At 33.8% G+C, this 15,698-nt stretch overlaps 2 protein-coding genes across 2 annotated transcripts in view; both read left to right on the top strand.

Moving 5' to 3' along the window:
- LOC111045727 (propionyl-CoA carboxylase alpha chain, mitochondrial) overlaps window positions 1-15,698 on the top strand; it is a 205,471-nt gene that overhangs the window by 109,753 nt on the left and 80,020 nt on the right. The gene's annotated exons all lie outside the window — the stretch shown is intronic.
- Window positions 11,017-13,720, top strand: LOC120350435. The gene is made up of 2 exons (XM_039423825.1): window positions 11,017-12,396; window positions 13,117-13,720. Exons 1-2 carry the CDS (start codon window positions 12,190-12,192, stop codon window positions 13,312-13,314), a joined length of 405 nt encoding a protein of 134 aa, XP_039279759.1. The 5' UTR covers window positions 11,017-12,189; the 3' UTR covers window positions 13,315-13,720.

The following is a 15,698-nucleotide window of genomic DNA, read 5'->3' as shown; positions in this document are numbered from 1 at the left end:
CTTTGACTCCAATCTATCCAATTCATTACCAATTTCGTCCCCAGGGCATATGGTACAGTGTATGATCTGTGAAAAATAGGCTGGACGTTGTCGTCCTTCAAATTTAGACTAACCTTAAATTTCGATATGGGTTTTTCATTATCTTTGTTTGAAAACACTCTTGGATATGACTTGGCTAGCGTTACCACAGTTTCATTTTTTGCAATAGACAAACAAAAATTATCATTTTTACTAGACTTTGACAAAATGTTATTTGCCCAATTGGGTGCAATTACCGACAACCAATCTCTACCTAATATAGCTTGACATGAAATTTGATCGATTACAACAGCAGATAGCTTAGTATATACATCATTGTAAACAACTTCTACCTTGCATGAACCAAGGACGTGTAGCAGATTATTATTAACACCCCTTATAGCTCCGAAATAAGGCACTACCCTAGTGGAAGAGATCCATAGAAATCAATAGAAAAACTCTATTGATATCAATAGGTACTCATGGATATCAATACATGCTCATGGATATCAATAGAAATCCATGGATACCAATAGAAATCACGGTAAATACAGTCAATGAACTTATATTGATATCACTACAAGTTTAGTGATATCAATAGGAGTTCATGGATATCAATAGAAATCACGGTAAATACAGTCAATGAACTTATATTGATATCACTGCAAGTTTAGTGATATCAATAGAAGCTCATAGATATCAATAGAAATCCATGGATACCAATAGAAATCACGGTAGATACAGTCAATGAACTTATATTGATATCACTACAAGTTTAGTGATATCAATAGAAGTTCATGGATAGCAATAGAAATCACGGTAAATACAGTCAATGAACTTATATTGATATCACTGCAAGTTTAGTGATATCAATAGAAGCTCATGGATATCAATAGAAATCCATGGATACCAATAGAAATCACGGTAAATACAGTCAATGAACTTATATTGATATCACTACAAGTTTAGTGATATCAATAGGAGTCCATGGATTGCGGTAATTTTAAATGCAGTTTAAAACTGAATAATTTTGGCAGATTTTCAATTTTCCCGGAACAATGTATTTTTGATGACTGATTCGTGTGTAGAAGTTAATTTCCAGCACTTTTTGTCTCCTGCAAAAATCGTCTACAATGCACCATTAACAATATATAGACATTTTGCGGTAATTTTAAATGCAGTTAAAAACTTAGTAATAATTTTGGCTGATTTTCAATTTTCTCGAAACAATGTATTTTTGATGAGTGATTCGGGTGTAGAAGTGAATTTCCAGTACATTTTGTCCTCTGCGAAAATCCTCTCAGACGTGCCGTTAACGTGCTACTGACGTTTAAATTTTTAAAAAATTTGTATTTGATCATGGAAAATTCTAAAAAAAATCATGTACGATTCTGTTCATATTGTCAATCTTATCCTAGAATTTCAAATAATAATTATATCACAATTATAATTGTGACAACAACTGGAGCTCTTTTGCAATAGCTGAGCTTAAAATAGTAATTGAACTCCCGGTATGCACTAGAAAACGCACTGATTTGCCATTAATGACAATATTCACAAATAATGAATCACACTGACCTGATTGTGATGAATTGGCTGACACATTGACTGTGGATTTGACATAATTTACTCTTTGCTGGTCACAACATTCTGCCGTGTGACCCGTACGTTGACACTTAAAACACATCCACTTATTAGCTGGACACTTATCAGGAGAATGCCTGGAGAAACAGTGACGGCATCTTTTTCTCAGTCCCTTTTCTGACTGTTGAGAAGGCGACGGCGAGCGACCCCTGGAGACCTGGAGACCAATGGACCCGCTCGACCCGGAGATGCACCCCTCTGCGACATGGATGACGACTGACCAGAAACCGACCAGGAACGTGCAGGAGACCCCGACCTTGATGACGAATCCCATCGGGACCGGTACTATGACGGACGTGACGGCGACCGCTCAGGATAACCCTGCCGTGGTGACGAACCTTGCCTGGACTGGCGACACAAGGAACGTGAAGACGTAGACGATACCATGAGAGTCTCTGTAGCATCACCAGCCAAGACCAAAGTGGACTTCTCAACCAATTCCATTTCTAATACTAGACGACAAGCAGTATCAAATTTCATGTCATCTGGCTCAGACAAAAGCCGACTCACCATTGACGTTTGTAGTAGGCCAGAAACCAGTCTATCGCGTAAAGCCTGGTCACGAAAGCTTCCAAATTTACAGGTGGTGGCCAAGCGAGATATCGCTGAAATATAGTCGTGTAGCGACTCGCCTGCAAGCTGCTTCCGAGAATGAAATTTATATCGTTCTGGTATTACTTTACACACTGGTTTATATCGGTTTGTCAAAGCCTGTACGCACTGTTCATATGTGGCTGTTGCAATTTCGACGGGAGACAATGCTGTTTTCAACTCCGCATAGACAGACGGAGGAAGATTGACACAAAAGTGACCTTTTTTTACCTCATCTTGAAACCTTCGATGCTAAAATATGGCTCTAGACGCTCCAAAAAGGATTCAAAGTCCTCCACACTGGGTTCGAAAACTGGAGGTTTGGACATGTTTTTTGAATTTTGAATTTGAATTGAATTTATTTCGCCAAAAAAGCACATTACATCATTAAAATGAAATGAAACGAAATGAAAATTTAACTATACAAAACAGAAACAAAATTATAAATTATACTAAATATTTATGTACAATAGATTAAGTAAATAACTTAATAAATAAACTTGACATAGTACAGTAGTAGAAGTAAAATGAAATGTTCAGTTAACTTCATTGTAAAAGCAATTTTTCCTTTTTGGCACTGCCAACATAAGTAACACTTGTGTGTTGGCAGTGAGTTGTAGTTCATTCACACTATTTGCTATGCAGTGACAATGATTTCGAAATACGAAAGTACATAAAAGGAGATGTAAAAATAAAAAGAAAAGAGGAAAAATTAGCTGAAAGTCGATGTAGGGAGGCCACCAAGGTTTTTTTTAAAGAATTTATAAAATTGTTGGGTAGGATTAAATCCGGATTGTTTATTATTTATATACCAAATGTTAAATATCTAAAAAATATAATATTAATCCAAATCACAGATCTATACAGTTAGCTTAAAGAAAATATTTTGGTATATCCAATTATCCATACTGATGTGTAGAGCAAGAGTGATTTTTTTGGTTATAAAATCATTGGGGATTTTGTTTACCATGTAATTGCTAAAGTATGTTAATTGATGCCTGCATGTTGTAAGTTTTATGAGATTGATATTGTATTTATTGTTTGGACGAGTGTTATAGGGCGTTTCGCGCAAAACATATTGAGACTTATTTTTATTTATATGGAGAATGACCTTTTTTACATAATTTTGTCTTAGCGTTGGAACTTTAAACTCAAGGAAGATTTCTCTACTTGGATATAATCTAGGTTTACCAAGCGCCGCTCTTATCATGTGTTTTTGGATAATGAACAATTTGTTTAAATGTGTATCATATGCACCTCCCCAAACTTCAATAATGTATTGAAATATTGAGTGGGCATAAGCAAAATATATCTTTCTTATTATATCAAGGTTCTTTAATTTATTAATTTTATAAAAAACATAGATGAGGTATTTGGATTTGGAACATAAGTATTCAATGTGTTTATCCCATTTAAGATGCTGGTCCAGTAGAATACCTAGATATTTTATTGTTTGAACTCTTTCTAGGGTTTTTGCAACTTCTGGATTATATGCTGTGTTATTTTCATGTGTCTCCATTGTAATAGAAAGTTTCAAAGCTGTTGGTGGTTGACCTGTTATGTTGGGTGAAAAAGTCATGTATTTTGTTTTATCTGCATTTAGTGTCAATATGTGTTCTTGGAGCCATTTGTATACAATTTTTATTACTTTCCTTGCCCTACTACCATAGGTAAGGAAAGTATTGCTTTCCGAAAAAAATTAAGGTACCCGAATTTCTAAATTTCTATACGTTTCAAGGTCCCCTGAGTCCAAAAACATGATTTTTGGGTGTTGGTCTGTGTGTGTGTGTGTGTGTGTGTGTGTGTGTGTGTATGTGTGTGTGTATGTGTGTATGTCTGTGAACACGATAACTCCATTCCTAATCAACCGATTGACTTGAAATTTCAAACTTAAGGTCCTTATACAATGAGGACCCGACAATAAGAAATTCAATAAAATTCAATTCAAGATGGCGGAAAAAATGGCTGATAATTACTAAAAAACCATGTTTTTCACGATTTTCTCAAAAACGGCTCTAACGATTTTCTTTAAATTTATACCATGGATAGCTATTTATAAGCCCTATCAACTGACATGAGTCTCATTTCTGGGAAAATTGCAGGAGCTGCCTAATATTCTCGAGAAAAATGGCGGATAATTACTAAAAAACCATTTTTTTCACGGTTTTCTCGAAAACGGCTCTAACGATTTTCTTCAAATTTATACCATGGATAGCTATTTATAAGCCCTATCAACTGACATGAGTCTCATTTCTAGGAAAATTGCAGGAGCTGCGTAATATTCTCGAGAAAAATGGCGGATAATTACTAAAAAACCATGTTTTTCACAGTTTTCTCGAAAACAGCTCTAACGATTTTCTTCAAATTTATACCATGGATAGCTATTTATAAGCCCTATCAACTGACATGAGTCTCATTTCTAGGAAAATTGCAGGAGCTGCGTAATATTCTCGAGAAAAATGGCGGATAAATACTGAAAAACCATGTTTTTCACGATTTTCTTAAAAATTACTTGACTGATTTATTTCAAATTCAAACTCTGTATAGTTATTTGTCAGCTCCATCAACTGGCATGAGTCTCCTTTTTGGGAAACTAATGGGGGGTTCACCCCATCCTTGAGAAATGGACTTTGTAACCTCCTTCTCGTGCATGAGGTAGGTAGGTAGAGCAGTCTATAAAAATAACACATAGTCGAGACATTTCATCTGTAGAACAGCTGTTTTGACGACTTTTAAAAAAATCATCGGATTTCACAATTTACACAAAGGAAAAAGTACTCTGAAAACAATTTATTATATACACAAATATACAGTAGTCTGATCGTAGTTTCAAATAATTATGTTGCCGCCAATCGTCATTATGTTATTTCTCTAAATTATTGTCGTTTAAGAATGAGGCTCCCAGTTCAATGAGCAAGGAAAGTTGTGTGAGTGTACCACACCAGATTTTTATGTTAGTGTTTGCAGTGTTGAAAGTTTCTTCCCAAGTATTGCCACTGAAAACCAATATCGTATCATCTGCAAAGGATAAAGTGGTACAATTTGTTAAGTTTAGTTTCAGAAGGTCGTTTACATAAATCAAGAAAAGAAGCGGTGATAACACAGTTCCTTGTGGCAAACCGAATCTTGTTGTACATCTGACATCCGTTTGTCCATGGAGAGAGAGGCATTGTGTTCTTCCACCCAAATATGTGTCTAAAAGTCTCTTTACTGTGCCTCTTATTCCAGATCTATCTAATTTATCCAACAATATATTGTGGGGTATCGTGCCGAACGCTTTTGATAAATCCATGAATACTGCCAGGGTTTTTTTATTACTGTTGAAATTTTTGGACGAGATGCTCTGAGTTTCGTGAGAATCGTTAGAGCCGTTTTCGAGATCCGGTGAAATACAAACATCTAAATATCTAAACATCCAAACATCTGAACATCTAAACATATAAACAGAAATTGCTCGTTTAATAGTATAGGATGAAAGGAAATAGGACCAGCTGATGGAATATTATGTATTTTCGATATAGTTTCTAGCTGATTTTGAAACATGAAAATATCAGGTCCAGTAGCTCAAAAGCCTGTTCAATTTCAATCATGATTAAATTCCATGAGAACTAAACAGAGCAGGGGTTTTTTTTAATAGAAGGCTTCTCTGATTGGTTCTCGTGGTATTCAGTCCGGATTAGGAATTAACAGACAGGACAACTGGCACTCTCAAGACCATGGCTGCATAGAAACATAGAGCAATAGAGGAACCAATACAACAGAGGCTGAAGAAATTAGTCGCATTTCTATCACCTCATAATAAACATCAATTCAACTACCATTTATGTTTGGAGAGATCGATTTTAATTTATTTTGCTATCATCCGGTCACTTTCTGTACCTATTCTTCCAGATGTTCCATGAATACTGCAATGTTTTAAAATGAGATTGCTAAATTTGGTAACTCAACTACAACAGCTATTATAATCTTTTTCACTTGCTCACACTTTTTTCTCACGTTTTCAACAGTGTATGGAAACTTTTTTTGATCAGCTGCTACTTGAGGGACCAATAATCCTTTCTGAAAAAGCTTCAGCGATTTTTTCCAGAGTTGAGACATGTTCCAAAATAATTTTTTCATCGCAAACGTACTCTATTCCTGATTCAATAAAAAAATGTTAGAGGCATTTTTGAGATCCGTCAGACATACATACATATCCGCAAACACACATGTTTAAACAGAAATTGTTTGCTTAGTATAATATTATTGACTTCAATGATTATAATTTCATTTAATGAGAGCTTATTTCACATAATAATAACAACGGGTATAAAAAGCGAAAATGTCAAACATAATAATTGAAATCAAAACCAATAACAGCTGGCATAAAAAGCAAAAATGGCAATCATAATTTTGAAATCGTAACAGTAGCTATCATCTTATCTCCATCTGATCTAATGTAAACAAATTATAGTAAGATTCACATCAATGTGTCAGCATTATTTGAATGGGGAGCATTGATGCTATCCTTTGTATACCAGTAGCAGTACTGTTAATGAAAGAATATGCTAAATTACTAAAATGGCCTAAATATTTTGGTAGCCTACTTGTTTTGTAAACAAGAATTAATACAAAAAAGTCTGGGTGAGGAAGTAATATTTCTATTAGGCTAACTGATTTAGACTATTCAAAGAATCTGAAATGTGATTTATTAGGGATATAAAAAATAAACCTTGGAATTAAATTCTAATTACATATATTACATACAATTCTAATTAAATTACATAGTTTTTGAAATTGTTCAAATTATCACTTTGAATACTCTACCACATATATGACCTTGATGCCTGTTTTTTGCTTGAAATATCTTGAATACTTTTACATGATTTGAAGTCTGCCTAGTCATCATTCATGCTTAACTCCACTACTAGAGCTCATATTACATATCTAAATTTGCCATTTTGTAAATCTTGAAATGAGGAATACGAATAAAGTAATCTCATTTTGAAAAAATGAGATATCAGGTTTATTCATAATAGCCTACTGAATTTGTATTTCTTGAATACTGTTACTTCATACTCTCATCCTGTATATTTATTGAGTATAATAATGTCAAGCTATCCATTTATCGATGAGTTAATCTAGTTGAACAAGGATTGTATCATTAAAATAATGATAAAGCAATAATTTTAAAATTACATAGTTTTTGAAATTGTTCAAATTATCACTTTGATTACTCTACCACATTTATATACATAGGTTATTGAATGTTGTAGACTACTCTAATGTATAAAGTAAAATACCTATTGATTTATTTTGGCTGTAAATTTAATTATAGCACTAGTGTTTCAGCTCATGATTTGGTATTGGTATAAAAATGTAGAGCTTTAATGCCATGAGCTTATGAAATAATAGTTTAAAGTTTGCCAGAAACTGATGAATTCTACTACTATGCAAATATCAGTTTGATTTATTTATGATTACAGAAATAATGTACTAATTGATTCATTTATTTATTGGAATTATAATTTTATTCAAATTCATAAAGTTAAAGAAGTATAGATGAAAAATACAATACTAAAATATGGCACAGAACACTATTTATCAATGATCAAAAAAATTGCATTTTTATAAAAATTCAATGCACAAAACTTTTAAAGCCTATGTTATTAGATGAATAAGGTTATTTATGATAACCTCGTTTTAAAACACTGCTTGTTTGTCATGGAAACCAGAAAAATTAAATAGATAGCAGTTAACTTACATTTCAGTAAAGGCAAAATGTAAATTAACTTACCATACACTTATGTCAGTGAATTATTAAAACTATATTATATCTATGGGACTATCATTTATGAGGACTTGAAGAATCGATTATTGGTAACTTCAAAATCACTTCAAATCATATAAATGATATTCCCTTAGTTAAACAGCCTAATATTAAACTGTATTGCAGCGCCAAAACAGCATTTTCTCCCCTATGAATTTTGAATTTCTCGCGCTAAAATACCTCAATGGCAGCCTTCAATTTCAAGTAAGAGCTGGCATTGGGAAGGCATAGGCATTGTGGGTCTATACCTCTTTAACGTCTTTGAAAACTACTGTCTACCCCAAAGACCTTAAAGATATATCTTTGGTTATCTAAAGATGCATCTTTAAGGTCTTTGGTCTACCCAAGAGAAAATGGCGGAGGAGGAAGTGAATAGATGAGTAGGTAGTTGGAGAGGCTTGATATTTAGGTAGAGGTGTGAGTAGCTAGAGAGGCTAGCTCTCCCTGGTGTTGAGTTCAAAGTCAAGGCAAGGCTAGGTGTTCTAAAATGGTGGAAAGATCATTTACAATATTATTTTTGTTGATTAAAAGTTGTTTAAAAACAATATGTTACACTTGTTGATGGTTTGAATAATTTAAACTGACAGAATAAATTTATAGTAATATGAAATTTAGTAATCTGCTAGCTTCTGACCTTATATACAGTACATATGTTTTTCTCAGAATATGATAAAAATTGTTTTTCTTCCCATAAACTAACAGAATGAGTTTATAGTAATATGAAATTTGTTAATTTCCTAGCTTTTCATCTTATATACAGTACTTATGTTTTTCTCAGAATATGAAATAAAATTGTTCTTCTTTATAGGACTATAAACAAAGATCTTTTCAAGCTTTTCAATGAGATACAGATGGTACTTGATAATAATTTCTAACCTAACCTATTTTTGTTTGCTAAGATATGAAATTGAACTTTCTATTTGAGACTTTACAATACAATTCAACTTTTTTGATAACTTGAACTTGATAATTCTAACTTGTTCATTAAAGAATGCTCTATGTTTTCATAGTAATTGTTAAAACTCAATTTGCATCATCCTTGATTTTTGAACTTAGCGCGTTGCCAGTATAGCCAACGTTTGGCAGATTTAGTCTGCATTGTTTTCAATATTTGTATCTTTGTAATAATTTCAATTTGTTGTCTAGTATTATTTGATTAATTTCAAATTTGTCCTTTTTCACCTGCTTTTGAATAATATTTGTGTTTTGCATCTTTATTCTTGCATTTCTCACTTGCGGAAATTGTTGTAGGTAGGTTTTGCTCCACTCGGCTTGCCATGGCGCTGGTGTGCTGCTTCTTTGTTTCAACTCGATTCCAAAATGTAAAAATTGGCCAACTCTTGTTTTCAATTTTCGAATTTGAATTTATTCCAGCTGAATATTCAATACTTTCATGTTTCATTGGCATATTTGCGATAAATATTGGCCTAATTCAATCAAACAACTTGTATGTCTTCACGGATTGTGTTTGAATCTCAAACTTCTGGTAGGTGTAACCTCACTTTCCATTTGAACACGCTTGTCTGAACTCAATTTTTAGAATTTAGTTTAAAGCTCTTTCCAATTTTACATTGTTCATCTATTTCAATCTTTTTTAAAAAATGTCAATTTAGCATTTTGATTCCATTGAATTCTCAGTGATCTACTTGTCAAGTTGCTATTCCGATTTTGTCTTTGTTCGGACATTACGTTTCAAGAGCATTCAATTATTTGCATTTCTGCAAAAATCCAAGATCATCAAGATTGCTTGATGTTTCTACAAATCTTTATTTCATATTCTTGTTTTCAAACTCTTTGTACTCTGAACTCTGTGTAGTTCAGAGCGCTGTTGCTACAGTCAACATATTTTCTCACTTTAGGGTATTTTCTTTTCCTCTGTCCACAGTTTGGATTTTGGGAAACTCAATCAATCTCTCTACATCTCTCGAATCAATCTGCTACCGAATCTGTTCTACAATTCTACCTACGATCGAATCTACCGATAAAGGTCTGCAGTCTCTATTGACAGTCGAAATTGCATCCACTTTGGGGTTCCATATACCCTCCCACTCACTTGGTCGACTGTGCAATTTAGCATTCCACTTTGGGGTTACGTATACCCTCCCACTCTCTGGCCGGTATGGTGATGATGATTTCCATTGCCGGAGCATTTCTTACAAATGCCTACAATCTTTGACAGCTTTTGACATCCTCAAGATACTCAGGTTGAGTAATTGTATATTCATCATAAATTTGTAATATCATCCATTCTTATTCATTCATTTATCTATTTTCATTCATTCATTATCATTCATACTGCTATTGTTCATTTACTTGTATAGATTTATCTTACTTATGAGCTGTGCCTACAAAGGCAATCAAAGAGTTTGTAATTTCAGGACATTGAATAATATTCAAAATTTTGAATACAAAACCATTTTATTTTTTGAATCTTGTTTCTTTACAATTTGAAAGTCTTTACAATTGGCATCACATTCAACTTATGTATTTTGAAACTTACATCACAATTAATTCAACAATAAAATAACAATTATTCACTACTTGATTTTGCAATTATTCGCATTACCTATTGTTTTGGAAGGACGAGTTGTATTCAGGACTCAGCCTACCTGGTCCTCTATTAATTTTGCTACCAGAAAAGTTATTTTGATAGATATCAGGCGCATATTTATCATTATAAGTTTGGCTGTCTCCGGTCCGGATATTTCATATTGACATATGCTTAGAAAATACATTTATTCTTATTCATTATTTTACATCAATTGTGTAATGATTATTGTCTTATACTTTTATTCATAGTGTTTATTTCTGTATGTTCAAGGGTAATATTTGTATGGAGTTGCTCATACTGATACATTCAACCAAGCACTTATGTCATTGTTCCCAACAATTGGATACAACACCAGTAGCCATCCAGTGTAAGAGGAGGCCAAACATTTTCAATTGAGGTATTGTTCCAATTTTCAATATGCCTCCTAAAGGCAAACGAAACAGCCTTCTCACTGTGAGAAGTGGCATCATTAAAAATCTATCTTGGCTTTATACTGAATATTTCAATTTTAAAATCAATGATGATTTTCAAAAACTACTAGCAGTCAAAACTAAATTGCTCAACTTTGAGCAGCGTTATGAAGAGATAAGCCTGGAATTTGATTCAGATGACATTGATGACAATGAACATCAAATTGTCACAGAAAATTTTTTAATGTTAATTGCTAATGTAAATACAATTTTGAAAAATTATGATTCACAGCAGCAAGTTGCTACATTTCAAGCACCGGCAATGGAACATCAGTCACCAAACTCCTCTCCAGTTCCCAAATCACCGGGGTCTGTAGATCATAATAGTGTAATCAACACAAATCAATCGTCATCTGCTTCAGTGACTGCTAATAATGTCAATTCTCTGCCTTTGCAACCCACTATGCCTATTTATCAAGGTCTACAATTACCAATGGTACCGTTACCAGAATTTTCAGGTTCCTTTGATTCATGGCTTGAATTCTGTGATACCTTTTCCAATATGGTTATTGAAAACCAAACTTTGGCTCCAGCTACAAAGCTGTATTATTTGCGCAAAGCTCTCAGTGGTGAAGCCCTTGCACGCATTCAGAATATTCCTCCAGGGAATGGAAACTTTGAGCTTTCATGGAATCTGCTTACACAGAGGTACAATAACCCCAGATTAATTGCAAGTACCCACATTCAAGGTATTGAATCACCCCCAGCACTCAAGAAAAATTGTTCCAAATTTCTTAGAGCTTTCATTGATCACTGTAAATGTCACATTAATGCTTTAGAAGCGCTCAAATTGGATGTTCAAATTAAAGATTTACTTTACATGCAAAAAATCACTTCTCAACTTGACTCTAATATCTTGCGCGAATGGGAAAAACGCATTGAAATAAATGAAATCCCTACTATGGATAAACTGTGGGAATTTCTTGAAAATCAATGTAAGGTAATGGATGCTATTTCATCTCATAGCCCCTCAAATCCACCAACTAATCAAAAGGTTTTTACTCAAGCTACTTCAAATGCACCCAATGTTAGGCAAAATACTCGTCCTTTTGCTCAAAATAATACTCTGAATAATTTTCAGCCATCAGTATCCTGTCAATTTTGCAATGATCGATCTCATGGGATTTTCAAATGTGTCAATTTTTCAAAGATTCCCATCAATCAACGTTATGATGCAATCAAAAGGAAAGGATTGTGTTTCAATTGCCTTAATCCTTACACTGACAATAACAACTGCTCTTCAAAGAGATGCCAAAAATGTGATAAGCGACATCACACTGTTCTACATGATTCCTTTACTAGCAATTCAGGAGGTAAGAATGTTGTTTCTAATGTGATTCAGTCTCAGAATGAGTGCACCGTTTCTAGTGCCCATTCATCTTCAGCATCAAATTCAGTTAGTTCACAATCTGATAATTCAGAAACAACAGTTGTTTCACATGCTGCTTCATCCATCATTTCTAATAATAAGTCATCAGTTCAAGTATTACCTACCGCAGAGGTTCTGGTTGTTAGTTCAAATGGTGAATTAATTGCATGTAATGCTTTAATGGACACAGGAAGTGATTGTTCACTCATCACTCAAGAGTTGGCTGATAGATTAGCTCTTCCTTCTCGTCATGTAACTAATCTGATTAATGGAGTGTCCAGTATGCAAGCCAAATCTACAGTTGTTCACTCAGTATTAATAAAATCATCTGATCATACTTGGTCAACGCAACAAGAATGTATTGTTGTTGAGAAATTTGCCTCATGTATTCCTCGTGTCACAATTGATCTTAACTATTACAAGATTCCAAGCAATATTCGACTTGCAGATCCAAATTCTCATAAATCTAAGAAAATTGATATCCTATTGGGTATTGACGTTTATGCCGCAATCATGACTGGCAATCAAATTATTGTGTCACCTGATGTTCCAATCCTACAAAATACAAAACTTGGCTGGATTGTTTTTGGCTCTTGTCAATTACCTAAATCAGTGTCACTCAAAAAATCATCTAATCAATTTGTTACCAATTTTGTCTCCACAGCTGAAGTCTCCAATCAGTTGGAAACCTTCTGGAAGCTGGAAGAAGTCTCTTCAGTTATTCCTGTCTCTCCTGAGTGTGCTAGGGTTGAAGCACACTACAAAGAAAATACCATCAGGCATGAAGATGGTCGTTTCCAAGTGTCCTTACCTCGCAAGGATTCATTTGCCACCCTTGGTCATTCAAGGACTCAAGCTATGAAACGTTTCCATTCATTGGAAAAAAGATTTCTTAAAGAACCTGAGCTCAAACCTCAATATGTTGAATTTATGCAGGAATATGAAGATTTAGGTCACATGCACCCTGTACCGCCACCAGCCCCTGAGGAACAAGTCTATTATATTCCACATCACGCTGTCTTCAAGCCCGACTCCACTACAACCAAAACAAGAGTTGTGTTTGATGCTAGCGCCAAAACATCAACCGGAATTTCTGTCAATGATGTTATCTTCAAGGGTCCTGTTGTTCAGTCAGACCTTTTTGACATTGTCCTACGATTTCGTATGCGACCATTTGCTTTCATCGCAATGAACAAGATGTGGCTTGTAAAGCCATGAAACCTGGTTCTGTATATATTATTTATAATAATAAAAAGTGGTTGACAATATTTCAAATTTGTGTTATCATTATGGAAAAGTACCACAACATCTCTCACAACACAACTGTAAAAAGTTTTTTGTCATACTTACTCAATTGCAGCTGTTTTCCATGCATCAAATCAAGCCGGTAAACAGCTGTTTGCAGAACAAGAAAGCATGTGATTTTCATTTAGCCCAGTCCAATGAAGGTCCAAAAAAGCAGTTTCGATCCGAAAATTAAATAAAAGCTGAATTTCCCACCATCGATAGAACCCTCCCAGAGGGTCATTATCCCAAAAGTCCCAAGAAATCCCCTTGGAGCTTTCTGCCCCAGCCCCCTAAAACATGAAAAATTCAGGTAAACACGGGAAATCAATTATCTCTGTAATCATTGATCAGAAACAGTTCTATTATATGTCATTCGATTCGTTACATTATGGACTACAATATATGTTATATTCATTTTTCCAATAAAATCAACAGTTTTCTTGATAAAATAATATATATGTAAAAATTTAGGGGGTTTGCGATTTGATTTTTTTGTTTTCTTCGATTAACTTTGAAACAAGTAGTTTTAAAGAAAAATGAGCCAAATAATTAATGTAGCCACTCTCATTGCAAATCCATTGATGTATATTGTTATGTATTTGCAATTCGATTTGACGCTGTGGAAGGGGAAACAGTCGACGCGGAACGGCGCGGCTGACTCTCTTAGCCATAGTAAACAGCAAACTGGAAATCAATTATCTCTGTAACCATTGATCAGAAAAAAATCTATCATATTTCATTCGATTTGTTACATTATGGACTAAAATATTAGTCGTATTCATTTCTTCAATAAATCAAACAGTTTCCTTGATAAAATAATATATATGTAAAAATTTAGGGGTTTTTCGATTTGATTTTTGTTTTCTCCGATTAACTTCGAAGCAAATAATCTAAAGAAAATTAGACAAATAATTAATGTAGCCACATTCATCGCGAATCCATTGATGTATATTGTTATTTATTTGCGATTCGATTTGACGCTGTGGAAGGGGAAACAGTTGACGCGGTACGGCGTGGCTGACTCTTTTCACCATAGTAAACAGTAAAATACAGTAGTAGGCCTATTGCTTTCTAAGTTGCATCTTTTTCACACTATGGCGCTCGAAACAATCAATTTTGTCTATTGTTTTGACATGCGATGAAACTAATTTTTCACATTTCAATTCTCTAAATTCTCAAAAATCATTTTGTTCTTATATATGTGCTAAATCATGCATTCTATGACAGACAAAGATATTGTTTGCAACCGATAAAATATTCATACTATTACATAATATAATACATATTTGAAATATTTGTGTATGATCATTATTCTATGCTAAAATTTATCATAAGTTATGAATGTCAAAAACTGAGATAAATCATAGATTACAAAAGTGTAAACAGTGGCAATTTCCTGAAAAATCATAGCGTGCAGTGTTTGCTGTTTTCTACAGTTAATATTCTCCAAGCCAGGTTGATAATATACCTTCAGTTGAGCCAAATATATATGATGGCTGAGGCATAAAAAAAATCATACATTGGGCTTGTTGAGTTGAAACTTTCTATGATTCTCTCTGTAAAGTAGCTTATCTTCCGTTCTTACTAGTTGAATCTACATTATTTAGAAAGTCCAAAATGAAAATTCAGTAGATTCTAAAGATGAAAGCCATGCAAACATACAAATTGAGAAAGAGTAAGCATGCATAAAAGGTAGGAAAATCATGAAAGTGTTTCACATTTAACCACAAAGTACCCTACCGTATAAGATTAATTGAAATATGATTCATCATCTTCTATTATTTTTGTTAACATATCGATTTTTCACCTCCACTCGCATCTTGTCATTCATTACACAAGGTTGGCAGAAGCTTTTCTTTATGTCGATTAATGTTGATTGAAATTGATTTTGATTAGGGCACCAAAAGATCATTTTCTATTTGAAGCATTCAAATCAAATCTATTGAACATGATTTCTCA

The sequence above is a fragment of the Nilaparvata lugens genome, chromosome 3 (genome assembly GCF_014356525.2).
Source record: "Nilaparvata lugens isolate BPH chromosome 3, ASM1435652v1, whole genome shotgun sequence".
Taxonomy (NCBI): Eukaryota; Metazoa; Arthropoda; class Insecta; order Hemiptera; family Delphacidae; genus Nilaparvata; species Nilaparvata lugens.
The sequence above is the reverse complement of the archived record's forward strand: the minus strand, read 5'-3'. Positions and strand labels throughout refer to the sequence as shown.